Genomic DNA, 27,809 nt, shown 5'->3' with positions numbered 1-27,809 from the left:
AGATTTTGCATCCTACACCTCTTTTATTGATATTTTGTAGGTTGGTTAACAATGATACTTATTTGCTGATTCATATAAACAGACCTCTATATTTAATCTAAACTGTTCTTGTAAACAACTTCCATTTATATAAAAAAAAAAAAAAAAAAAAAAAAAACAAGTCGCCCAACCTATGCCAATGGTTTACCAATGACTTGCTTTTCCGATTCATCATAAGAATTATAACCATAATTATAATACTTGTAAAATTCTTCACGATTATAATAATTCAATGATTTACCTAATTTCAATTTTTCTACTAAATCAGGATTTGAAGTGAAAAATCTTGAAAATCCAATAATAGTACGATCATTATCTAAATCATTAATTAAAGTTTTAAAATTTGGAGCATCATAAGTATAATTACCAGCACGAAGAATATTTCCTTTCCAAAATTTATAAGCAAATTCATTACTACGACCTTTTTGATCTTTTAATGAAGCATTAAAAATCCCAATAACACGAGGTTCAATAAGGGATATATAAGCTAATTGTTGACCTTTATTATCAGTTCGTTGTTGTAATTGTTGTAAAATATATGAATGGATTTCTTCACCTTCAATTTCCATACCTAAAAATGATGACCATGGAGCTAAACGAACCGCTAATTTATCAGCACCAACTATATCAATCAATTTATCAACCACTCTTAATAATAATCGAGCACGATTTTCAATACTACCACCATATTTATCAGTTCTTTTGTTAGAAGCAGGGTTTAAAAATTGATCCAAAAAATAACCTGGAGCACTATGAATTTCAATATAATCAAATCCTGCTTCAATAGCACGTTTGGCAGCATTTGGATATTCAATTTCAACAATATGATCAATTTCTTCTTCAGTTAATGCTCGTAATTCATTGCCAACTTCTTTAGCCAATTTTTCACTTTCTTCATTCCAATAAACTGTTGATGGTCCAATAAGAGGTAATCCAGCATCTTTTAAATCTTTTGGATTGGCAACTCTTCCTAAATACCATAATTGAATTGAACTAAAACATTTATTGGCATGAATTTCATCATTAATTTTTTTCCAACTTTTAGTTTGAACATCATTGTAAATTCCTGGAACATGTAAATCCATACCACCTTGTTCCGATGTAAAAGTTGCTTCAGTAATAATTAATGTCCCAGGATATTGTGAATGGGTTTTATAATGTTGTAATTGTAAATCACTTGGTGTATGGTTTTTAGCAGCTCTAAATCTTGTAGTTGGTGCATGAACAATACGATGGGGTAAAATGTTTTTACCAATTTTGATTGGTTGAAATAATTTTGTTGAACCTAATGGATTAATATCAATTTGTTTAGTACCAGCTGGGACAACAAAGTTATTAGTTGATTCAATAGTCATGATTGTATTTAGTAGTTGTAGTTGTAGTAGTAGTAGCAGCTAATATTGTACGATATATGAGTAATAGCTTGTTTGTATTGTTGTTTTTTTTTTTTTTTTGAAACATAAACTGCTCTAATGTTGGGAGGATTATGGTGGTTATTTATAATTTGAAAGATTCTTCAAATGAAGGTTTGGTATGTTTCACCTACAATGATATGATTCTTATTTGGAACAACAATAACAACAACGATGAAGCACTTTAAACGACTTGATTTGTAAGCACATAATTTCTGAAACAACATAAGACGGGGATTGCCCCCCCCTCCCCCTATAAAACATTTCAACCAAAAAAGAAGGAACATTTAATCTAGGGAAACAATCACCGAAATGATTACAAATATATTTTTCCGAGGAACAATCCTTCGGATGTTTTTGCCGTACTCTTGGTATTTCCTTTTCGGAAAATCTCACCAATTTCTATATTTATCAACTCAACATCACGTGTATTATCAGGAGAATTATCAACCATGAACAACAACCATGACTTTTATGTGTGTCCAAGGCGGTGGGGATTTTCATTCACATTTTTTTTTTTTTTTTTTTTTTTTTGGGGGGAAATCAATTCGGCTTTGCTGACAAATTATGCATATACAAAAATGAAACCAACCAAAACCAACAATTAACTGCAAAACCAGTTGTTCTAAAACTCAAGGTAACAGGATTAATCATTTAGTCTAAACTTTGCAACAAGAAATTCAGCATGTAATATTTAGGTTATTTTTAATTTTTGAAGTTCGTACCAGGTTAGATTTGTCGGTCACGTGACTTGGTATGTATGGAAGCAGTTTTAATTGCTTGTAGATTTATTTTATTAATTTTCCTCTGAATAATAGTCAAACTTATGGTTAACTACTTTACAAGGTTGGAACTCTTCTCCCTGAAATTAATAGCTGTACGATGAGTAACCTTTCTCCTTCAGGTTTGTACTAGAAATTAACACCAGATCGAGAAGCAAAAAAGAAGAAACTGGTTTTACAAAAACAGGAAGTAAAACAACAAAAAGGGAAACTAGATAAGGGGTAGATAGCCAAGAAGAATTGAAACTATGAAATATAAGACGAGAAACTTTTAAACAATAACAGTGAATATTTAGGAACATATTGATTGGAAAGTTTGTTGACGTTTTTTTGTTTTATAATTACATACTAAATAAAAGATAATTCTAATATCACAATTACAGATATTGATGATAATTACTTTAAATGGAAAAATACATCAATAATACGATGGAATCATTTTTATCTTTCTATCTAATCCTAATACATACTGATGATGATGTTCTTTTTTCCCATTTCCCTATTTAGAATATGAATATCTGACAATTTTTCTCTCTCTCCCCCCTTTTTTTTTTTTTCATTTACCCCTCTTTTTCTCCTTATTTTCAACTTATTCAACCAAACGTTTTTTGCACCCAAAAAGGAACACCACTTCCATTCTGATTCTTTGTTTAAAGAATCAAATTACTGAGAAGAATATTGGTGCTAATCACATGTTTGTTACCATTATCTAATAATACCCAATAATTTGCTTCTTCAAAGTAGTGACATTGATTAGATGGGGAGAAAAAAGTGTATATATAGCAAGCATATTATACATTTCACCTTCTATTGTTTTGTTTTAAGTATTTGTTATATTTCGACTCTTGGTTGATAAGTGTCAAAGTAAAGAGGGGAGGGGGAAGAAATAACAATGGCACGGAGTTTTTCTTTTATTCAGAATCCAAAATCATCAACTTCACAATATGTCTTCTTACACTTTGCGTACTATAAAGCTCAAATAACTCTATCTAATCAAAAAATTATCAACAACAAGTAATACACTATGAGAATCTTAGCATAACAAGAAAGGGCTTAACTTTAAGCTCCCCAGATGGTGGTACAAGTTGTATTGATAGAAGAAGAGAATTGAAATGAACAAGATCATCACTAATTTCTAATCTCTCCGTACCTAAAAAAAAAAGGGGGGGGGGGGTGGTGGAGTGGAATGAAGAAAGAGAGAGGGGAAGCAAAACAATAGAAGGATTATTCAAGTGGATTGAACAATTCGCTTAAATACTCAATGGCTCAATGGTAGTGGTAGTGATATCAACCATCACCATTGTTATGAAATGTACAAAGAATGCAATTCTTTACTAAAAAAAACAAAAAAGAAACATAAAACCAAATTACGATAATGACGAAACTAAGTTAAAAAGATACCCCACAATCTAGTACTAATCTTTGTAAAAACACTAGATATCATATATAGTTATCACTATTATTAAGCCACTTCACCATAAACCAGCTATTGAAATGAACTGTATGAGAATGTTGCATGAATACACCACATACAATTTTGGAAATGAAATGTGGAATGTGGTTTATTACACACAGTAGTTCTTTGTTTCTGTATTGTCTTCTATTGTCTTCTATTGTATTAATCTTGTTTTGATTCTTATTTGTGCTCGTAATTACACGCAACCAATAACTTTATACACTGATGGTTTACGTCAAGTATTTTCTTTGCTTATTGGGTTTTTGTTTCTTTAATGAGTTGGCTGGTTGAAAAACTAGCTCTTTAAAAATCCCAAATTCACGTTTGGAACGCTTTGTTGCAATATCTACCCCACCTGGAGATCCTTTTCCCATTTAGCTACCTCTTTCCTTCCTTCTTTCCTTCTTTCGTTCTTTCCCCCCTGGGTTTTTTTTTTTTTTTGTGGTTTTGTTTTTCGTCATTTTGTGTTATAAGTTTGAGATGGTTGCTAAACATCAAGCGGGGAAATCAAACACTAAATCTTTCATATTTCTATTCAGTCCGTCAATTTTTCTTTTTCTTTTTTTTTTTTTGCGACGGGGTCTTTAGTCCGGGACGGCAGAAACTTTTACCCAATAAAGTTATTGTTTAGGTCATTAGAAGTTCGGAGTACCAAATATTTATTATTATGTAACTGTAAGAACAGACACAAATTTACTTTTGTTGAGTTTAATTCAGACATTTACACAATCGCTCTTTTTTTTTTTTTTGGTTGGGAATATTGGCAAAAATCAAAATGTATATATGAATCGTCTTTTCACTATAAACTATTTTTCTTTTTTTTTTTTTTTTCTAAATCATCATTTCAATTTACAAGTTGTTCTTTCAAGTAGTGTTGTATTACTTCATTTCATTGAGTTTTGTTCTTCCAATACTCCAGCCCATTACGATTCCTTTTTTTTTTTTTGGCTCACCAACACATACCAGATTGGTTCCCCCACCTCCACTCCCCGCCCATCAATTAATTTTCCCCGCGGTGCCATTAGAATTAATTGAGATTCGAGAAGAAATACAACAATTCCAACTCCACTAACTAACTAACTAACAACAAGACAGTACCTTTTATTTTATCTTGTTGGTCTTGAATATTTTTGATATAAAGATTATACTATAGAATCTACTTGGATAGTTGGTTGGCAGTCGTCTACAACTTTTGTTAATTTAGAACTGATTACTGATTAGTTACCTTTCTCCCCCTTTTTTTTTTTACTTCTACAAATATTGTTCGTCCAGGCCCAACACACTTCCATAATCACATTTTAAACCACTACAAACCAAATCCCTATGGTTGCACAAAAGAAATATATCTGTGCCTTTTGTGCTAGAGCATTCACTCGATCAGAACATAAACAACGACATGAAAGATCACACACCAATGAGAAGCCATTTCATTGTTTGCATTGTACCAGCTCTTTTGTAAGAAGAGACTTGTTACAACGACATTGTCGAACGGTTCATCACACTAATTTAAACCCAAGTATGTTGCCGTCAAACAAGTCTTTGAAAAACCCAACCACCACTCCACTTGATTTATCAAATAGTGAAGGTACAACAACATCAACTAAAAGTGGCAGTAAGAAAAATAGTAATAGTAAGAATGGTGCCAAGAATGACAAAAGTACAAACCAGAACCCAATTATTAATAATGATGATAACAGGTCAAGTGTTGGTGACATAACTAACCAGCTTCCATTTCATGTCCAGTTTAATAATCAACTTCAATATCAACAACAACCGCAGCAACAACAACAATATCCAATACTTCAAAACCAAGGAATACCCATGAAACAGTCATTTTCGATGGAAAGCGATCAACATTCATTAACGACTTTTGACTCTCCCACCTCTTCTTTAGGTGTTTCAATGACACCTAGTGGTAGTACCAACAGTGAGATAACTCCTCAACAACAACAACAACAACAACAATCCACAAAAAGAAGAAAAAGGTCACAGGAAAATAATAGCAACAACAATACTAAACTAATTACTAAAGAACTCAATCATGATTTGGTCCATTTACTCTCTATTACCAAAAAGTTAACTACCTTATTACAGCATTATGACAACAACAAAGTGAATATTACTGATTCATTTTTAATTGGTTATGTACACATACAACAACAAGCCAAGAATTTCACTATATTTGAAAAAATGTTGAAAGATTTGGTGTATTATTTGAACACATATCACATCAATACTTTACAACAACAAAACCAATTTCAACCAAGTCAACAACAGAATCATTACACTATAAACCATTTCAAAATTGGTATTAGCTACTGTATAGTTGCTCTTGGGTTCTTAATTGATCATAAACCCAATAGGGCCATTCAATTTTTCAAAAAATCTTGGAATTTGCTAATCAGGACATTAATTCCTCAGTATAATAGCAACAACAATTTATTAGACCAGATTGAGATTTTGTATAACCTATTCTTGTTATGTTATGTTTACTTACAATTTAATTTGGAAACATTTGACATTAATGAGAAACATCATGAACATCATAGTTATGAAAGAGGAGAAGAACAAGAAGATCATCAAGAGCAAGTGTATATCAATAATCAAGTTATCTTAAATTATCTTAATGATATTAGTTTTATTATTGCTTCCAATTTGAAAGACGTGGCAACTAATAATTTGATTGATCACAATTTAAATCTATTTTGGAATATCTATATATTGTTATCTACTTATATAACAAAAGAGCCACCAAAAATTCACCAGATTTTGCTTAATAAAAACCTAAAACTGAATGACACATTAACTTCCTTAATGCAAAAATTCAGTAAATCATATATCAATATGGATATGGATGATGAACAATTGAAGTTAGTTGTTGTTGCGGCTTTAAATAACGAATTAAAGCTTTATTTTAATGATAATGTTGATGAGTTTGAACCTGAGAACAGTAAAACCAAAAAAGATTTTATTTATGACAATAGAAATGTTTTGCACAATGCAATTATATTAATCAACAAATCCATAAATTTTTACAATCCATCAACCAATTTTGTTAGTGATACCAAAATATTTGAATTGAAATTATTTGAATTATTCAAAAAGAATTTAATCATAAACAGTCCATTGAAATATCATGAATTGTTTAATAATTATATTTTCATACCACAACATTATTATCATTGGCAATTGTTGACATTAACTTTAAAGGAAATCAATCAGAATAATGTAATTTTTAACCAAATTCATTCAATACTAACAACAACAACCGGATCTAATGTTTGTTTTAGTTTTATTGATTTTGAGAATTTACTAAAGAATTCATTTTTGAATTACAAAGCTAATCCAATTATTATCAATAACAATTTATTGATTATTTCATATCCGATAATTTTCTTGAGCAATTATTTAAATCTTGATAATTTAATGACATCAACGGGACAAATGAATCAATTACAATTTATAAATTTAAATATTTTTATAATAGAATGGTATTTGATCATGATGAAAGTTTTAATAATTATATGGGATGATACATTGATTGATTTTGAAGATAATTATATCTTGCAAACTTTAATGTATATTTTATTGGATAATAAGTCATGTTTATTGAAAAGATTGAATATTGATACATCGAAACTTGAATATGATGTGAATTGTGAACGATTATCATTTAATCAAAAATGGTTTTGGATTATTAAATTAAAATTTGATTCTATTTTTGAGAATTGGATGAATTTCTTGAAGAATAAAAACCATAATGTGACAAATAATAGTAATGTTACTAATACCAGTACTACTGGTGTAACCAACACCAATCATGATCATAATGATAGTTATCTTCATCATTTTAATGTTAATGTGTCCAATTTTAAATTTAATTTGAACAAATATTTGAATGAATATTTTGTTACTGGTGACTTCAAATTTAGAGAGCAGCAGCAGCAGCAGCAACAGCTTGATCAAAATGATCCAGATCAATTTCAAAGTTCAATAGGTGCAATGGCTATTGACGAGGAACAAGATTTCACTACAGCCATGCAAACATCACAAACAATCAATTCATTTATGCCCATTCATAATAATAATAATAATAATAATAATAGTAGTCGCAATCAGATTTATCAGCAGCAGCAGCAGCATAATCACGATAATCCAATGAATAACCGTAGAGACAGCACTAACACCAATGAAAACAACAATTTACTGACTTCTGGTTTTATTTCCAATACAAATTACCAGGGCAACAATGGCAATACAATAATCAATTATAATGAGTTCCAAGATCGTAATTATAAACGATCAAGCTCAATTACATTGGGAATATTGGCACAGACTGTAGCTGAGAATAGTGGTATTGCCAATGGCGGCATTGTCTCTCCACAATTGGTTTCACAAAATTCTTCATCAACAATGAATGGTAATGCTTCCAGTTCTGTGAAAGCACCAAGACTGTATTCACAATCACAAACATTACAATTTCTGTATCAAGCAATGCAGTCACAACCGCAACCGCAGCAACAACAACATCATAAGCATAGACATAGACATAGTCAGCCATCAATGATGCAACAAAGTACATCTCAAGAAGGATTTTCACAACCTGTTCCACCGCAGTTACAACAACACCATCAATCAATCAATGGGAATGATAATGGGGTACATAATTCAACTTATAGTAGTTACTCCGTTTATCCTCCACCACCACCAATTTTATCTTCAATGAGTAATACCAATGGTCATACAAATCTGGCAACAACAACAACAGCAACAGCAACAACAGAATCGACAGTTCAAAGTGCAACGGGTATTACCACTTCCACCACCCATGAACCTAATAAAGCCGATGTATTATTACCTCCAATAAGACATTAAAAGATGCTTAGGAGAGTTTTGTCATTGGAAGCATTTATATTTGTAATTTATATATATATATATATATATATATATACATATGATGTGTAATAATAAGAATTGTACAAATAAAATAGAAATGATTAACTACACAATTATAAACTAAAGCATCCAAAATTTTCATCAGGGAGAAAATAAAAAGATTCAAAAGATATGAAACAATTCTTTTTTAAGTCTTTGCAACTATTTCAAGAGTCCAATCAGTAGTTATAATTGGATCTTTTTCATCACCAACATAATACCATGAAGTACAATAATAAAATCCTCTAGAAAATCTAGTACTTGGAGTTTCATCAATAGGAAATTCTTTAATATAAGTCACAACTTGTTCTTCCTCTTGTTCTTCTTCCTTTTCCTCTTGTTCTTCCTCTTGTTCATTTACTTCCTCTCTTTTTTCAATTTTTGGTGATGGATCATAACTACCAATTTCTAATTCTCTAGTTCTCATTGTAATTCCATGTTTTTTAACAACTTGTTTATAATGAACATTATTATATGATTTATTTTTCACTTGGAAATATAATGTGAATTGATATTGAACTCCATTAGGGATAACAATATGAATTTTTTCAGCATCTTTAACTGGGACTTCAATAAGTGGGTGATCAATAGTATTATTGACGTTATTTTTATTAGTATCATTAATTATTGTTACTGTTAATTTAATGATTTGAAAATCTGGATGAGTTACAATTGTCATGATAAATAAGTATTGGTATGTTTTTTTTTTTTAATTGAAACAAAATAATAGAAGAAATTTCTATATTATTAAGTAGTAAATGTGGTATTTCCATTGGAGGGTTTATATACACTTGGAAATCAACTACCACCATTCGAGATATATACAAAAAATAAGAAGTAATAAAAGAAAGTATGGCAAGTGGAATTATATTTTGGTACTGTTTTTGTAGTTTATAATTACCAGATGAATCAATATTTTGATAGTTTTCTTTTTTAGTGAAAAAAAGAATTATGAAATGTATCACGCTATTCAATGTTATTATCATACTATTCTTCTTCTTCTTCTTCTTCTTCTTGGTCTTCTATATTGTTTCTTTTTTTTAAAGGGTTGACCCCAAAGATAACAAAGTAAGGTTGTGAAGTTTTGATTCACCAAAAAAAAAAAAAGTAACTTATAGTTAAGGAAATAAATGATAAGATAATTTCAAGATTACTGATCGACGTTTACTACTTTGAAAACCATCCGACACTAGTATAATTATGGATGAAAAGAAACTCAAACTATTCAACTATAATTACTTTTTGAAGAATAGAAAAACTCACCACCCCCCCCCTTCCCCCAAAAAAAAAAAAAACAAAAAGGACCCAAAAAACATTAACGTATAATCATGTATGTCTATGCAAGAATCTGAAAAAAAAAATAAAAAAAGATTGTCTAATATTCTATGCTTTGATTTTATAATTTTGATGACTCTAAAAGTAAATCTTGATGTTGTGGATTTAAATTCCAAAGATTAATTAATCCTTCTAAATTTATTTGTGTTGTATCTTGATTACACAATATCATATAATAACAATATTCAATAATTTGTATTGGTAGAATAAATGAAAATGATGGAACTTTTTCAAATTTATCAAGTTTAATTGTATCATTTTTATTGAATGGTAATGGCAGTTTAATATTAGCATTAGAACAAATTAATCCAATAAATTCATTAGTTTTTAATTTAAATAATCCACCACCACTACTACCATTCCAACAATTACTAGAACTAATCAACATACAATTCATAACTTGTTTCAAATCTTGTTGTATCGATAATTTTATAATTTGATTAATTATTCCATATGATTTAATTGGGTTCTGAATATTTCCTGATACTCCAGTATAAATTAATCCAAAACTTGAAGAATAAACTGAATCACCTTGATTATATTGATGACAATTTTTCACTGAACCAGATTTACTATCAATTGATTTATTAAGAAATATAAAGACAAGATCAATCCCCAATATAGGAACAATTATTTTATCTTTCTTACCAAGAGTAAACAAAGAAGTTGTTTGTGGTTTCACAACACATTGTCCATTGTTGATATCATCCATATATGGTTGAATGACATGTTGATTAGTGATTAAAACATTATTTTGAAACAAAACTGAAGACCCCCATGTATTATTTCCTCTAGAATCTGTTATCAACAATGGCATCACATAATCAGTAATATTAGTGTCTCTACTTGGATTGATTTTTGGTTGAATCACTGAAGAATAAATTTGGGAGGAAAGTGACGATGATTTGAAGGAGGTGGTAGGATTTGGTAACCCAATTAATTCCATAACTTTTTCAATGGGAATAATAACCGTTAAATCACCATCACCATTAAGTTTTCTTAAATTACCGAAAACTAATCCAATTATTTTTTCATTAGATTTGGATATTACAATTCCTCCATGAATATCATCAAGATATTTTAAATCACTCAACAAATAATGGAAATTATCATCAATGGAATCTTTAATAAATAATTTACCAATAATATCACTTTGACATTTAAATTTTTGAAATATTAATGAATTGGTAAGAATAAATGGTTGACATATAATATTGATTTTATCACCAACATTTATATTCTCAGAAATATCAAATTGATTCATTGGAATTGATAAATTATTAATATTTGTACATTGTATTTTTATCAAATTAATTTTTTGTTGTAACGTATGGTTAAAAGAATCAAATGGGAAAACATTAAATCCAGTAAATTTATCAAATGGTAAATCATATACTTTATCTAACTTGCCTTTATACCATACTACTTGATCAACTGTTTTATCAGTTGTTGGTAAATAATTTTCACTAATTAATATTTGAAACCGTGACAAATCAGGGATATGATTTATAGTCAAGAAGAATTCATCAATAATTGAATTATTATCGTTGACATTTTCTGGTGATGGTTTATTTGGCTTGATAATCAAATGGATACCTGAACTGGCATATATTTCCTTCTTGTCTTGATATCGTATAATTACAGGGTTATATTGAAATCTCATTATGTGTTTATACTTGAATATGAGTCGTTGTTATTATTATTATTATTACTCCCTCCCTCCCTCCCTCTCCAGATTTTCTTATCTCGTCATTGGTTTGATGTATTTTTTTTTTCTTCCACGAAGCAAACAAATGTAACAAAATTCGGAACCAGATCCGAAAGGTCGTGTTATATATTCGAATCTGCGGATGTTCCGAAATAGCATCTGATATCAAAACCTAAAACCGTACAATATTGATAGTAGAAGTAAAACCTTTTTTTTTTTTTTTTGCCGGTTGTTGAATTGGATACATATTTGATTGAAAAGAGAGGTGAATTTGTAGTGTAGCATTGTTGCAAACATAGGTTATTTGCATTATTATCAAGTCAAAACCATAAAGGTATTTCATTTCCATAGTTGCCAAAGAGTTGAATTGGAAAGTCTCAATTCAAAGATCTATTTTTTTTTTTCTCTTAATTTGACTGACCATCTTTCAATATATTGGTATATACGTTTTTGTCTTTAATTTCACTTTCCAAAACACATTTTGCAGCAATTGGTTAAAGTCAACTTAGTTATTATTCACTATCCAAGCAGTCGTGCAAAACGCATCAAAAAATAATTGACAAACTTTTTTTTTTTTTGTTTTTTTTTTTTTGTTTTTGGTTGACGTGGATCTTTTTTTTTTTTTTTTTGGTTTGGTTTGGTTTCGTTCTTCTTTCATTTAATTTTTCAACCATTATTTTTGATTTTGTCAAAAAAGATCTTAAAATAAACATTCATTTATTTATTTATTTCAAACTAGATTACTTATTTCCATTAGTCCAAAAGTATATATCATTAAGTATTTTTTTTTTTCAGACTACAAAAAATGAAGACATCATTTATAATAGGTATACTATTTTTTTGTTTAACATCATTTTCTATTGCTAAAAAAGATTTCTATCAAGTTTTAGGAGTGGAAAAATCTGCTAGTGCTAAAGAAATCAAATCTGCATTCCGTCAATTAACTTTGAAATATCATCCTGATAAAAACCCTAATGATACTGAAGCTCATGATAAATTTTTAGAAATTGGTGAAGCTTATGAAGTGTTGAGTGATCCAGAGAAAAGACGTAATTATGATCAATTTGGTGATCCTAATGGACAACCACAAGGTGGAGGAGCACATTTTGATTTTGGAGATATGTTTGGACAATTTTTCGGAGGTCATGGTCATGGTCATGGTCATCATCAACAACAACAACGTCAACAACCTGGGAAACGTAAAGGTGATTCAGCCCAATTAGGATTGAATATCCCTCTTACCGACTTTTATAATGGGAAAATAGTGGAATTTGATGTTGAAATGATGAATGATTGTGAATATTGTGATGGAACTGGATCTAAAGATAAACAACGTAAAATATGTGATAGATGTCAAGGGACAGGTCATATTACTGTGACTCATCAATTGGCCCCAGGTATGGTTCAACAGATGCGTATGGCATGTGATCAATGTGGAGGAATTGGGAAAGTTGTTAATGATCCATGTAATCATTGTCATGGCCAAGGTATATCACGTGGTCCTAGACATTATGAAATTTATATTAAACCAGGTCAACCTAGAGATTCACCACATGTGTTGGAAGGAGAAGGAGATAAAAACCCAAATTGGATACCTGGTGATTTAATTATATTATTGAAGGAAGAATTGGATAAAAGTTGGGGTTATAGAAGAATTGGTAGTAATTTGTATCGTACAGAAGCCTTAACTTTGAATGAATCATTATATGGAGGATGGGAAAGAAAAATTGCATTTTTGGATAATGAAGAACCAGAACTAACTTTATCAAGAGACCAAGGTGTTCCTGTTTCCGATGGAGAAGTTGAAGTTGTTTCTGGTAAAGGTATGCCAATAGTAACTGATCATGATGAAGAAGAAAGATTTGGAGACTTGTTTATTGAATATAAAGTGATTATACCTGGTGGTGGTGGTGCTGCTGCTGCAAAGGGGAAAAATTCAAATACAAAAAGAAATGCAGAAAAGGATGAATTATAGATTACATAAAATTTGACATCATTTATCAGCTAGAGAAAAGTTCCTGAAATTTAACGTAATATAATAAGGTGTATTTTGTAATGAGGCTAAGGTGTAGTTTACGTCATGAGTCCATCTCTTATAGCAAGTTAAGTATACTCTGTAATTGGACTCATGCAAGTTACATGTGGGTTGGTTGATGTATTTATCAGAATAAACTTGCTTTATTGCTACACAGCCTAGCAAGTTAAACAAATAGAAGCGATAACTAAAGATTATTTTTATTTTCAACTTGCTAATCGCTAGTTGCTATTTGAGATAAAGAAGATCCATTTTTATAACTGGGTATAGAAATTGTTATTTCGACGGTTGAATAAGTTGATTTTGTATTGCTTTCTTGTGTTGTTTTAATTTTTTTTTTTTTGTTTTTTTTTTTGTGGCTAGTATTACCACACTAGCAACGGTTTACTTTTTGTCCTTTATTTTTATTATTGTGGCATAAAAATTGTACCACACGGCAGGCCGGCTTTTCACAAAAAAAAAGAAGCAACTACTGATTTGTCTATACTATCTTTAGCATGAAAATATTTGAAAATTTCAAATGAAGAGTTTTCTCTATTGGAGTTTTGATTTTCATTTAAAGTATAATGGCCATAGTAATGGAAAGTATGAAAAACTTCAATTGAGAAATATTACAATTAAACCAGACCGGTACTGGTTATGAATCTTTAAAGTATTGCAAATACCCAAAAGTGACACCTAGACCAATTCCTGTAGTAAAGAGAATTTAACTTTATGGACTGTTGGTTCGTCTTGTTTCTTTCGCCACATTTTCCTATTGTTGTTGAACCAAACCTACTTAATATACTAATAAGAGCCAGTGTATTTTATAAAACTGTGTGAATAGGATATGTGAATAAAAGGAAACGGCATCAATTTCAATAACGGAAATACAAGGGAAGATGGGCAACAGAAAACAGCAAGCTATTGACAATTTGGTAGCTCAATTGCTAGTTGTTGTTGTTGTTGTTGTTGTTGTTGTTGTTTTTCAACTAACAACTTTTGATCCAAGTTCGGAATTATGACTCTTTTTAAGTGTGGGTCATATATGCATCAAATACAAAATCCCCCTTTTTATCACAATACAATATAAAGATAACCTTTAGATTTAACATATTAAACATAATTGTCAAGAATAGACATGCTTAATAGGTTAAATTGGTGGTAATTTTATTGATCAATCATTGTTAGATTACGAAGCTAATCTTTTATCTTTTTCTCTTTTCTTTTTTTTTTTTTTTTATTCGTTGTGGGTGGCCTTCCCCTCCTTTTTTTTTTTTTTTTTTTTTCGTGCCCCATCGCCTTAGTTTTCCTTCACACCCCGCGTCTTTCCTCTTCCTGCACATCTTTTGTCTGGGCAAGTTCCTCCTCTTCTCCTCTTATACTCCTCCTCCTCCACCCCCCCATGGGTCAAAAGTAGAAAAAAAAAAAAGAATAGATGATGATAAATACAAAACAAGTAATAATGTTCAAACGTTTGCCTTATCCTCTTAATTCTTTCTATTTAGAGAATAAATATATTAATGTTCGTAGTATATATCAACAAAGTTCCCCGCCAATACCTTGAAACCTCCTCCAGTCAAAGTATTGCCAAGATTTTATTGTTGTTGTTGTTGTGGTGGTGGTGGTGGTAGCTGGACTTATTATTGCTAATAGTCTGATTACATACACACATACACACAGACACTCACACATTATCCTATTCTATTGCTACTTTGCCGCATTTCTCAAATCAAATTCTATTTGTGTAAATTAAGAATGCAGTGATAGACGAAGTTACCGCGGAGAGACACAGACAGAGAGAGAGTGGAGGTGAAGGTGGGGAGGGAGGATGAACAATGATAAGTGAGAGGTTTATAGTACAAGGCGTGTAATGAAACACAAAAAACTCCAGAATAAAAAATTTCATAATTTTCTCTTTAAACTAATTACTACTAATTACTTACTACTTACTTACTACTACTTACTACATTAAATATATATAAAAGAAAAAAAAAATTATTGTTGTATTATAAAAGCAATACAGAAGAATTATTCTTCTAGAAAATTTTTTCTTTCTTTCTTTCTTTTGTTGGTTTTTATAATTGTTTATATATATATATATCTATATATTTACTTCTTGGTTTATTTAAGTCTTTTTTTTTTCTTTTCTTTTTATTCCTTATATTTTATCATTCAATAGTTCATTCACAAACTTTATGATTTCAATATTAATTGTTAATTAATTAATCTAGTGTATATTTTCTTATAATGCCTGCATCTACTTTTACAATAACTTCCACAAAACCAATATCACCTCGACCAACCACTATAAAGGGAACTACTACTACCACCACCACCACTACTACTACTACTACTATTACACCTGATCTCCATTACAACAGTCTTACACCAACTCCGAGATCTACACCTTTCACTTTAGAACAATTTGGGTTTGAAGAATACGATGAGAATGAAAGTATAGTATCCGATCTTGATTTATTATTACTAGAACAACAAGATTTTATTCCTACACAGCCACCACAACATCACCATCAACCACATCAACCACATCAACCACATTTACATGTATCAAAACCTCATGGTAATACCAATACTTGTTCACCACACAAAATACTATCGCAATATTTTGCTACAGAATTATTCTATGCTAATAATTTACTTCAAATATCCAATCATTTCATCAATCGTGAATTTGATTCATTTAGTAATGAATTGATTTTAAATCCCACCATTCCAAAAACTAATCATCTTGAATTAATTAATCAATTAACAATAATGTATAATGAAGCAATGAAATTAATAGAAACCATTGAACAATTTAATAATGAATTAGATGATATAACTATTGTTGTTGATGGTGGTGGTGGTGGTGGTGGTGGATATACAATTCATAATTTACAAAAACTTAAAATGAGTTATAATGAAAAATTAGATATTTATTTAAATGTCCCTATTCATGAAATTATTGATAAAATAATTGATGGATTATATCAATATAATTTAACTGTGGAAGATTTATTACAAAATGAAAATGAAAATGAAAATGAAAATGAAAATGAACAACAATATGAAACCTTTAATAAAGAAAATAATATTCAAAATATAGAGGAGCAAATAAAATTATTTGATAAAATTAAAATTTATCATGAAAAAATCTTATCAATATTAAATTTACAAGATGAAAAATTGACAATTGAAAAAGTTGAAAAATTTCATAATATATTACAATATGAAATTATTGAAAACAAAGATTGGCAAATAGTTGTTAAATTGTGTCCATTATAATTGTGTTTAATTGGAGGGCGGGGGGAAAAGGTGTATAGAGATATTACATTGCATATATATATATATATATATATATTTGAATAAATGATTATGAGTAATGAGAAAGAGTTCAAGAATTAATTGTAGAGAAAAGTTAAGATCTTTAACTGAACTGAGTTATCCAATTTTGACCCTCTCTTTGGTGTTAGTTTTTCTCTTTTTTTTTTTATCCGTAGAATTTGTTCACAAGTTGTTCTAATCTCCTTTGTTTTTTTTTTTTTTTTTTTTTGTTTCATTTTTTTTTTGAGGTTAACAGATTATTCGAATGATAAATATATACGATTGAAGAAACAAATCAAGTGGTATCATCATTATTCTGCTGGTAGTTTAGTATTTGGGATTTAGTTGTGGTGGGAGGGATATACATGACGTGTGTGTGTGTGTGTGTGTGTGTGGGGGAAAGAGCGTTGTGCGTCAAACCACAAGCACTTCTAGGAATATTTGAATCATATATAAAGAGCATTTCATTGTTTGACCCCACAATGATTTTTCCCATTACTATCTTAATTATCTAATTCCTTATTATTATTATCATCATCATCATCTATGAATTGCTTAACCCGTTTTTGTGTTATTTATTTTATAATTATTATTAAATGTGTCGGCATTAATGTTTTGCAGCATAGTCTCTGTCGTAGAAAAAAAAAAAAAAACAAAGCAAATTTTTCTAAATTGCGAAAAAAAATCCAAAAATTTTTCTGAAATTTACAAAGATATTTTATTTTTAGTCCCCCTTTGTTTCTAAAAAAAAAAGACTCTGGAAATCAATATATTCACCCGCTCTATTAATCAAGTATATGTAAATTTGTAAATTATTTGTGTGTGTGTGTGTGTGTGGGTTGGGGTTTTATCTATTGTACAGTAATATATTCTCATCATTACTTCACAAATAGGACTATAAATAAAATGTATTTATCCTAATATAATTACTACAATAATAATAATTTCTTTGTTAATTATTATTATAGCCCTTTTCAATATTTGGTTTTTGTTGTGTTTCTAAAAATCATTCCCATTGCTTAGTCAAGTGTCCTCGTATTCATAGTTATAAGTTATAAGTTATACCTATCCATATCCATATCCATGTCATTAAGTTCAGATCCTTCAATTGATAAAGAACAATCATCTCTTGAAACCAATAATAATCATCCTATTCGAATTATTTCCTATGCTGGGGGTGATGGGAATGAATTCATAATTTTACAATAATAAAAAATATTATCGTCATGAATTAATGACGGCTTTTTTTTTTAGGGACAATGAATCCTGGATATATATTCTTATATCAAGTCATATAAATTTTGGTAATGCATCAACTATTGGATTAGCATCATTTGGTCGGTGTTACAGCATCAATATTAGGATTATATTATATTATATTATATTATATTATATTATATTATATTATACTGGTGCTAAAAAAATATTACCATACCAAATGTTTCTATTTCATTTGCAATTTTTTTTTATGTGGAGGATTAGTTATGTTTCTTTCTGGAATTTGGGAATTTTTCAATGGTAATACTTTTGCCTTTACGGTTTTTTGTAGTTATGCCTCATTTTTGGTTAGTATTTGGAACAATGAATATACCAACATTTGGGGAATGCTTTCTGCTTATGAAGATCCTGCCATGTTAAGTAATGCTATTGGGTTTTTCTTGATTGGTTGATTGGTTGGGGGGGGGGGTTTCGGTAATGTTGACTTTATTAGTATTTAAAGCAACAGTTTTATTTGTTGTATTATTTGTAACTTTAGATATTGGGTTATTTACTTTATCAGCGGCTAACATGACTGGAAATACTACTTGTACAAAAGTTGGTGGTATATTTGTTGTTATCAGTGCCATTTGTGCTTGGTATGGTATGTTTGCTGGTATTGCTGATAAATATAATTCATATTTTACAATTAGTCCAATTCCAATCCCACATTTTGGGGGAACAAAAAAAATATAAAACGAAAAAAAATAAGTTTTAAATTCTAAGGGGAGGGTTGTCGTTTTGGTATAATTGAGTTACTTTCCTACTAGATTAAATGCAATTACAAATTACAAATTTATTTAGTTTATACTTTTATGAATTTAATGAAAAATAGTATTATACATATTCTTGATTTGTGTATTATTCATTGTTGTAAAACTATGGAAAATTTAAAATTTAAGAGTCTCAAAAATCCAGTCAAAGATTATCAAAACATTACAATATCCCATTATCGTATCTAATTCCAAATTGAAGTATCTTCTTTTAATGACACTACGAAGAACATTCTATTAGTCGGACATTAGAAGTAGTAATTAAATACTTTGCTAATCATTCTATATAATTTCAATGTCTTGTGGGTCATCCATTTCTATATGTTTTTTGAGATTTGGTGTCTGCATACAAAGTATAATTCAAGTGGTGCTGGAGGTGGTGGTGGTGGTGGTGGAGGAGGAAAAGGTGTCTGACGTTTGAACTAAACTCCGAGGGTGATTCAAGAGAAAAATAACCCCCCTTATGTGCCAACACACCTAATCTACTATGATGGTCCCAGGAGGAGTTTAGATCAAAAGATCTTAATCTACAAAACCAACAACAATATTTTATCTCCCAATTGACATTATAATTATTATTATTATTATTATTATTTGTGGTTAATTACTAGACAGTATGAGAAAGAGGATAGCTTCATTGAGGAAGACAAGATTAATAAGATCTTGGTTGTATTTTTTTAATTGGCTACTACTGCTATCACCGCCAGCACATATAGGTGAACCGCTGTTTATCCCGTTACCCCGGTGACTAAAAAACCCAATAGAATCATTTATACGACAAATGTGTATATTGAGTGGGTGTATGAGTAAGTGGTGGTGGTGGTGATGGTGGTGATGGTGGTTGTTAAAGTCCGTATTCAAAACAATAGCAATCTCCCTAACCCCACAAAAAAAAAATAACAATAATACTAAATCGTAAGGTTTAAAAAAAAAAAAAAAAAAAATTTCAATTGTTTAAATTTTCGGACATCACCAATTTTGCTTTTTTATGTTTCTCGCATCATCTTTCCTTTCTTTCTTTTTTTTCAACCACATGTTTATTCTAATAGTTACTTTTTTTTTGCGGCAAGAAAGAAAAAATATTTCTTAGCCACCCAAGAATTTCTTTTACACGAGCCAACATTAAAAACTTTGTATGTATTGTTGGGTGATGTCTAACCAAAGAATGTTTGAAACTCCGAAAAGAAAAAGATGAGATGAAATGAAATTTCATTTCATCTAATCTTTTATTCAAACTCCATTTTAGAAGGAGAAAGGGAAAAGGAAAAAAGAAAAAGAAAAAACCAAAAAAAAAAAAAAAGGTAACAAAGACATTGGGATTGAAAGTTCAACATCATTCATTGACCCACCCATTTTGTAACACACCAACATACATAACGTACGTTTTATGCAATGCATACATTAATATCTTCTTCATCATCAATTTTTATATATAAATAAATTCAACATCGTCCCATTTGTCAATAGCTTTTTTCTCTCTCTCTCTATATATATATACATACTAGTACAAGAAATTAGTTATTACCTTGCATTTAATTCATACAACTTAGTTTAATTGATTCTTTAATCGAACTTTCCTCATCATTTCAATCAACATATATATATATATATATATATCTATATATCTATAATAGAACCCACAAACAAACCACATTATCCTATCCAAACATGTCAATCAGTTCAGAACCATCAAACGATAAAACACAATATTCAAATCATAGTAATATTACACTGCCAGTACAAGCCATATCATATGCTGGTGAAGGAGATGAATATGTTATATTAAATAATAAAAAATATTATCGTCATGAATTAATGACAGCATTTTTGGGTACTTTTAATCCTGGTTATGCACCTTATCCAAAACATGAATTTGGTAATGCTTCAGCTCTTGGTTTAGCAAGTTTTGCTCTTTCAGCATTTGTATTAGGATTATATTATGCTGGTGCCAAAGGAATATCTACTCCTAATGTTATTGTTTCCCTTGCTGTGTTTTATGGTGGATTAGCTGAATTTTTAGCTGGTGTTTGGGAATTTTTCAATGGTAATACTTTTGCCTTTACGGTTTTTTGTAGTTATGGAGCATTTTGGATCACTTTTGGTTGTATGAATGTTCCATCATTTGCTATACTTTCAGCTTATGATGAAGATCCTATCATGTTAGGTAATGCCCTTGGGTTTTTCTTGATTGGTTGGGGGTTATTTACATTCTTGATGTTATTATTAACTTTTAAAGCTACCGTTGTATTTGTTTTGTTATTTACAACTTTAGATATAGGTTTTTTTATATTGGCAGCAGCAAATATGACTGGTAATACCACATGTACTAAAGTTGGTGGTATTTTTGTTGTGATTAGTTCTATCTGTGGTTGGTACGGTATGATTTCTGGTATGGCAGATAGATTCAATTCATATTTCACTGTTCATCCACTTCCAATTCCTCAATTTGGAAAGAAAGTTTGAACTTGGTTATGTTTTGCTATGCTATGCTATGCAATCTAGATTCTTTATTCATGTCGATATTGTTATTTTGTCATTTTTTTTTTTTTTAACTCAGTAATAATTGATTTGTACTCTGTTTAACAAAAAACTTAATTACAGAAATGATTACTTGTTCGTATTTTTTAATGTTTCTAGAACCAAAATGTGATCTATTAAGATTAAGAAGTGTTAGATGGAATAAACCAATTTAGTTGTGCCTTAGTGATATTGGAAAACAAAGTCTAGAGTTGAATCCGGAGATAATGACAGATCACAAAACCTGTTTCCTTATTCAAATCAAACCTTACCATATTTCTTGTAATAAGTTTAACAACGGTGGAGGTAAATAACGTTTTATATATATATCTCTAAGAACTTAATTATCCACACACACAAAAAAAAAAACAAAAAAAAAAACAACAACATTGAATCATTGTCAGTGAATATGTCAAGCTTGTGGTAATTACTTCTTGTAATTCATATCAACCTATATGAATATCAAGTATATATCCACCGGCATTCTCCCTTGTTCACTTCTATATTTCACAACCATAGCAGTAATTACTGTTGGAACACCATTGGAATAACTGATTCCATGCTTTGCTTTTTTTTTTTGTTTTCGTTTTACCGAGGGTAAAAAGATTGATGTTTTTCCGTAACTTTGACTTACCCTCACCATCACCATCACCATCATCTTACTTGATATTATTTAACTGTGGATAATTTATGAGATTTTTATCCGCAAAAAAATAAAATAAAATAAAATGAAAACAAGGTGAAATCCGTTTTACTCCCCCCAAAAAATCGCCGTACTTATCCAAAACAGTATGCAATAATAATTATATTACATAGTTCAATAGAAGCTGAAATTTGGATCTTCATATTAAATAAATATATATATATATATAGAATTCATTACTTCTTGATTCTATTCTTTACCATTTCTTTCTTTCTTTCTTTCTTTCTTTCTTTCTTTCTTTCTTTCTTTTCAACATTTAACCTTTATATCATGACAAATTCTAGTCCATTAAAAGATTCCTTAGTATTTCAACCAATCAAAGTCGGTGACAAAACCCTTTCTAACAGAATTGTTTATTGTCCAACTACAAGATTCAGAGCGGCCAAAGGGAATGAAGAACCAACATATCGTCATGTTCCCCTGGATTTAATGCTTAAATATTATTCTGATCGTGGTCAATATCCTGGAACTTTACTTATTACTGAAGCCACATTAATTTCTAATCGTGGTGGAGGTTATGATGGATGTCCAAAAATTTCTACTCAAGAAGAAACCAAATCTTGGAAAAAAATAGTTGATGGTGTTCATGATAAAGGATCATTTTTATCTTGTCAATTTTGGTTTTTGGGTAGAGTTGGTTATCCAAAGTTATTGAAACATCGTAAATTGGATTATTTGGCACCATCACCAATTTATGAAAATGAAACTCATAAAACCCAAGCAGAAAAAATAGGATTACCATTACGTGAAGTGACTGAACAAGAAATTCATGATATTATTCATAAAGATTATACAATTGCTGCTAAAAATGCTATTGCTGCTGGATTTGATTTTATAGAATTACATGGAGCTCATGGTTATTTTATTGATCAATTTTTACATGAATGTTCTAATCAAAGAACCGATAAATATGGAGGTAATATTGAAAATAGATGTAGATTTGTTTTAGAATTAATTGATCATTTAATTACTATTGTTGGTGCTCATAAATTAGCTATAAGATTATCACCATGGGCAGAAGTTCAAGGAATTATAGAAGAAGAAAGTCCAATTCCAACATTTTCTTATTTAATTAATGAATTACAAAAACGTGCTGAACAAGGTAATCAATTGGCTTATTTATCAATTGTAGAACCAAGAGTTCAAGGAACAATTAATGCTGATATCAAAACTATGAAAGGTAATAATAAATTTGTTGGAGAAATTTGGAAAGGAATTTTACTTAGAGCTGGTAATTATACTTATGATGCACCAGAATTTAAAGAAATTATGGCTGATACTGCTAATAATAGAACTTTGGTGGGATTTTCAAGATTTTTTATTTCTAATCCTGATTTGGTTCTGAAATTAAAAAATAATCCAAATTCATTAATTAAATATGATAGAAAATTATTTTATGAACAATTTAATTGGGGATATAATACTTATGGACAAGATCAACCTGTTGATGAAGAAAAAGAAAGAAAAAAATTCCCAAAAATTATTGGTAACATAGATGAAGCTAGATTGTAGTTTAACATATATATATATTTATATATATATATATGTATAGATTTGTTTTATAAATATAGAAATCAATTATGGGAAATTATTAACAGCAGTCATATCTACTCTTTACTATACAAATTAGTTCAATTTCTAGATATTGAAAAATTGTGGCTTATTGGTGATTTTCTCCATTATAAAATATCATAGTTTTATAAAGGGAGAGGGAGAAGGGGGGGGGGGCTCATATTTGTATTAGTCAGCAAACTATCAAATCAAACATAATGTAATTTTCACATATTTAACCATACAACAATCATCCTCGTTTTAGTGGGGTGTTTTACTTTTTTGTTTTGTAGCAGACAAACGGTAAACACCTACGCCAATACCTACTCCAATACCAAATGACAGTTGATAATGAAGGCATTGCCATAAACCCATTGGGTTCAACCAAATTATTCCAACCAATAAAATTAGGTACTAACACTTTATCACAAAGAATAGCATTTGCTCCATCAACACGTTATAGAGCCACCAAAGATAATATTCCTACTGATTTGCAATTACAATATTATTCTGAACGTTCTCAATATCCTGGAACTTTAATCATTACTGAAGCCACTTATACATCACGTCAAGGTGGATTAAGTCCATTTGTTCCAGGAATTTATAATGATACTCAAACTAAAAGTTGGAAAAAAATTAATAATGAAATTCATGCCAATAAAAGTTTTAGTTCAATTCAATTATGGTATTTAGGAAGAGTTGCCAATCCAAAAGATTTAAAAAATGCAAGGTTGTCATTCGTTGCACCATCAACAGTTTATTGGAATGAAGAAAGTGAAAAATTGGCTAAAGAAGTTGGTAATGAATTACGGGCATTAACTGAAGAAGAAATTGATCATATTGTTGAAATTGAATATCCAAATGCTGCTAAACATGCTATTGAAGCAGGATTTGATTATATTGAAGTACATTCAGCTCATGGGTATTTATTAGATCAATTTTTAAACCTTGCTTCTAACAAGAGAATTGATAAATATGGTGGTAGTATTGAAAATCGTTCTCGATTATTATTAAGAATTATTGATAAATTAATTGATATAATTGGTGCTGATAAATTAGCTGTTCGTTTATCACCATGGGCTACATTTCAAAATGTCAAAGTTGAAGGAGAAGAAATTCACAAATATATTATTGATCAATTACAAGAAAGAGCAAATTGTGGTAATGAATTGGCTTATATTTCATTAGTTGAACCTCGAGTTCAAGCTAGTTGGGATATTGCTAAAGAGAATCAAATTGGTTCAAATGAATTTGTTTTGAAACATTGGCAAGGGAAAGTAATTCGGGCAGGTACTTATGCTCATGAATTGAATAAAATTAATGAAGATATTAATAATGATCGAACTTTAATTGCTTTTTCAAGATTTTTCATATCTAATCCCGATTTAATTAAAAGATTACATGATGGGATTTCTTTAACTCCTTATGAAAGAGCAACATTTTATAATCATGATAATTATGGATACAATACTTGGCTTAAACATGGAGAAAATAAAGTTTTCAATGAAGAAGAAGAAAGAGGTAGATTGGGTAAACCATTAGCTTAGATAGATTTATATATATATATATATATATATATATATATAGACCTTTTTATATTGTAAAAAGAATGTTAGAAATATCAATAACTTAAACTGTTAGTTCAATTTGAAAAAGATTTAAATAATTTATGTAAATTTGGCTACAAAAACTTTTTTTTGCAATAAATTTAAGAAAGGGGAAATCTCTTTTATTATTTTGTAGTAAAACACAATGACGATAATATATTAAAAACAATTTAGAAAAATTTTCATTTTATTGACGACTCTCTCATTTACGAACATCTTCATCTTTAGGGACTTTTTTATTAGTTGTCCACAAAGATGCAATGGCACAAACAACACCAAGACCAATCGATACATAATACACATTCTTAAGAGCGTGAACAATAACTTTATCTAAAACGAGTCCACGAATATTTGAATCTGGTATTGCTGACCATAAAAGATCTGGAGTAGCAACAATTTCATTAGCATTAAATCTCAGAATAGTTTTATACTGAATAGAAGTAGTATCCAAATCATTAAGTAAATTTTTAAAATTAACCAGCACAGAATTATTATAAACAAGTTGAGCTATAATAACACCCAAAGTACCTCCTAATGATTTCAAAAATGACATAAATACTGTGATCATTATTAATGATCCTTCAACATCTTTGGGTAATTCAAGTTGAGCAGATAATAATGATGGTTGGAATTGTAATCCAATAGATACTCCTATAACAATTTGACAACCAATTTGTTTAGAATTATTAGCATCTTTATCCAACATTAATAATAATGTTGCTCCAACAGGAGCAAAAATTCCAGAAATTATCATAGGTATTTTCACATTTCTTGTACGACGAATAAAAGGTCCATTTAACATTGAAGCAATTACCACCGATACAATCATTGGTAAAATGGCAATTGATGATTTAAAAGCAGATTTATTAAAAACAACTTGAAAATAAGTTGCTAAATAAGTAATTAAAGCAATAAATACGGCAAAATTGGTAAATGCAGAAATACAAGCACATAATATAGTAAATTTTTTAATAAAAATTGATAAAATCATTGGATTTGGAGAATATTTAAATGTCCATATTAAAAATGCCATAATCAGAAATCCTCCAACAATAAAATTTTGAATAATATAACCTGAATTCCATTTAAATTCTTTACTACCACCAAATGATAGACCTAATAAAATTAAAACAAGTCCAGTAGTTAATAAAAAAATCCCCATATAATCGATTTTTTTAAGTTTATCTTTAATATTTCCTGTTACTTTAGGAGGATTAAATCCTATTAAAAGAACAATAAATGCTGTTCCACCAATAGGTAAATTTATATAAAAACACCATCGCCAATTTAAATGAGTTAATATTGCTGCACCAATAATTGGACCCAAAAAACTACAAGAATAAGTGATTCCTAATAATGCATATGATAATGATCTTTTAGAAATTGGAACTGATTCTGTTAAAATTATAGAAATCATTGATTGAATAGTACCACCACCTAAACCTTGTATTACTCTAGCACCAATTAACATTGACATATTTTTTGATAAAGCAGCTATTAATGAACCAATTTCAAATATTAATATTCCCATTAAAAGACAATTTTTTCTTCCAAATATTATAGCAATTTTACTATTTAATAATGATAAACATGCCATTGGTAAAAGATATCCTGAAGTTAACCAACCAATTTTATCAAATGATTTAAATTTATTACCAACATCACTAATAATTGTTGTCACTATAGTTTGATCTAAAACTACTAAAAATAATGAAATAATACAACTGAAAAGTGTTAAACCTAATCTAAAACCAGTGACATATTGATCAATAGCATGAGTACCATCACCAGCATCAGCTTCATAATAATATTCTTTTGGTTTAAAATTTTTAATGGTTGATGAATTACCCATTTCTGTTAGTGTTGCTGTTGTTGTTGAAGTTGACATGGCTAAAGTAGTTTGAGAAATACTGATATTATTACTTTTCATATCATCATCATCATCATAATCATAATAACTACTAGTGGCATCAATTTCTTCTAATTCATACAGAAAACTATTTCTACCCACAGTACAACCTTCAATATCATAATCGGATTTTATATCTACTGGTTCACATTGATGAATAGTTTTATCTTTTTCCAAAGGAGATTTTGGTAATGAAACATCATCTAAATAAGGAAGTCGAATTTCTGAAAAATTGGCACTGAGTCGTACCAATAGATTAAGTGGTCGTTTTATTGATGGTCTCTTCAAGTATGGATGTAAATTTTCTTGATTTGACATTTTTTGAAAAGACAAATAACTAGTATAATTGAAATGAAAAATGAAATATGAAAAATAAAATAAAGGAAAGGAAAGGAAAGGTAAGGAAAGGGAAAAAAACCAGAAAGTGGGAAAATTACATTATTATAAAGGATATATAGGCTCTCCCCCCCCCCCTTGTCTTGTA

The 27,809-nt window shown here is 29.5% G+C and overlaps 10 protein-coding genes and 1 pseudogene across 10 annotated transcripts, besides 1 other annotated feature; 7 read left to right on the top strand and 4 right to left on the bottom strand. All coding sequences in view use genetic code 12, as the record gives it.

Moving 5' to 3' along the window:
* Positions 1-170: 170 nt before the first annotated feature.
* On the bottom strand, positions 171-1,394 carry EBP1 (NADPH dehydrogenase, putative; the record flags this gene model as incomplete). The annotated part of the gene is made up of 1 exon (XM_002420890.1): positions 171-1,394. One exon carries the CDS (start codon positions 1,392-1,394, stop codon positions 171-173), a length of 1,224 nt encoding a protein of 407 aa, XP_002420935.1.
* A 3,618-nt stretch (positions 1,395-5,012) lies between these two features.
* On the top strand, positions 5,013-8,564 carry CD36_61610 (uncharacterized zinc finger protein, putative; the record flags this gene model as incomplete). The annotated part of the gene is made up of 1 exon (XM_002420889.1): positions 5,013-8,564. One exon carries the CDS (start codon positions 5,013-5,015, stop codon positions 8,562-8,564), a length of 3,552 nt encoding a protein of 1,183 aa, XP_002420934.1.
* A 208-nt stretch (positions 8,565-8,772) lies between these two features.
* On the bottom strand, positions 8,773-9,303 carry CD36_61600 (Rho GDP-dissociation inhibitor, putative; the record flags this gene model as incomplete). The annotated part of the gene is made up of 1 exon (XM_002420888.1): positions 8,773-9,303. The coding sequence occupies one exon, from the start codon at positions 9,301-9,303 to the stop codon at positions 8,773-8,775; it is 531 nt and encodes a 176-aa protein (XP_002420933.1).
* A 717-nt stretch (positions 9,304-10,020) lies between these two features.
* On the bottom strand, positions 10,021-11,622 carry CD36_61580 (conserved hypothetical protein; the record flags this gene model as incomplete). Its single annotated transcript, XM_002420887.1, has 1 exon — positions 10,021-11,622. One exon carries the CDS (start codon positions 11,620-11,622, stop codon positions 10,021-10,023), a length of 1,602 nt encoding a protein of 533 aa, XP_002420932.1.
* Positions 11,623-12,472: 850 nt separating this feature from the next.
* CD36_61570 (dnaJ-related protein, putative) lies at positions 12,473-13,642 on the top strand (the record flags this gene model as incomplete). Its single annotated transcript, XM_002420886.1, has 1 exon — positions 12,473-13,642. The coding sequence occupies one exon, from the start codon at positions 12,473-12,475 to the stop codon at positions 13,640-13,642; it is 1,170 nt and encodes a 389-aa protein (XP_002420931.1).
* Positions 13,643-15,931: 2,289 nt separating this feature from the next.
* CD36_61560 (conserved hypothetical protein) lies at positions 15,932-16,969 on the top strand (the record flags this gene model as incomplete). The annotated part of the gene is made up of 1 exon (XM_002420885.1): positions 15,932-16,969. One exon carries the CDS (start codon positions 15,932-15,934, stop codon positions 16,967-16,969), a length of 1,038 nt encoding a protein of 345 aa, XP_002420930.1.
* A 1,149-nt stretch (positions 16,970-18,118) lies between these two features.
* Positions 18,119-18,955, top strand: CD36_61550 (annotated as a pseudogene).
* Positions 18,119-18,955: a sequence feature (Similar to C. albicans FRP5 (FUN34);~Similar to S. cerevisiae ATO2 (FUN34);~In S. cerevisiae: ATO2 is a putative transmembrane protein involved in export of ammonia, a starvation signal that promotes cell death in aging colonies).
* A 1,751-nt stretch (positions 18,956-20,706) lies between these two features.
* Positions 20,707-21,501, top strand: CD36_61540 (ammonia transport protein, putative; the record flags this gene model as incomplete). Its single annotated transcript, XM_002420884.1, has 1 exon — positions 20,707-21,501. One exon carries the CDS (start codon positions 20,707-20,709, stop codon positions 21,499-21,501), a length of 795 nt encoding a protein of 264 aa, XP_002420929.1.
* A 1,027-nt stretch (positions 21,502-22,528) lies between these two features.
* CD36_61530 (NADPH oxidoreductase, putative) lies at positions 22,529-23,770 on the top strand (the record flags this gene model as incomplete). Its single annotated transcript, XM_002420883.1, has 1 exon — positions 22,529-23,770. One exon carries the CDS (start codon positions 22,529-22,531, stop codon positions 23,768-23,770), a length of 1,242 nt encoding a protein of 413 aa, XP_002420928.1.
* Positions 23,771-24,147: 377 nt separating this feature from the next.
* Positions 24,148-25,356, top strand: EBP1 (NADPH dehydrogenase, putative; the record flags this gene model as incomplete). The annotated part of the gene is made up of 1 exon (XM_002420882.1): positions 24,148-25,356. The coding sequence occupies one exon, from the start codon at positions 24,148-24,150 to the stop codon at positions 25,354-25,356; it is 1,209 nt and encodes a 402-aa protein (XP_002420927.1).
* A 262-nt stretch (positions 25,357-25,618) lies between these two features.
* On the bottom strand, positions 25,619-27,643 carry CD36_61510 (azole resistance protein, putative; the record flags this gene model as incomplete). The annotated part of the gene is made up of 1 exon (XM_002420881.1): positions 25,619-27,643. One exon carries the CDS (start codon positions 27,641-27,643, stop codon positions 25,619-25,621), a length of 2,025 nt encoding a protein of 674 aa, XP_002420926.1.
* Between the last annotated feature and the right edge of the window lie 166 nt (positions 27,644-27,809).

This window comes from Candida dubliniensis, chromosome 6, assembly GCF_000026945.1.
Source record: "Candida dubliniensis CD36 chromosome 6, complete sequence".
NCBI classification, from domain to species: Eukaryota; Fungi; Ascomycota; class Pichiomycetes; order Serinales; family Debaryomycetaceae; genus Candida; species Candida dubliniensis.
This window is presented reverse-complemented; position numbering and strand designations above follow the sequence as displayed.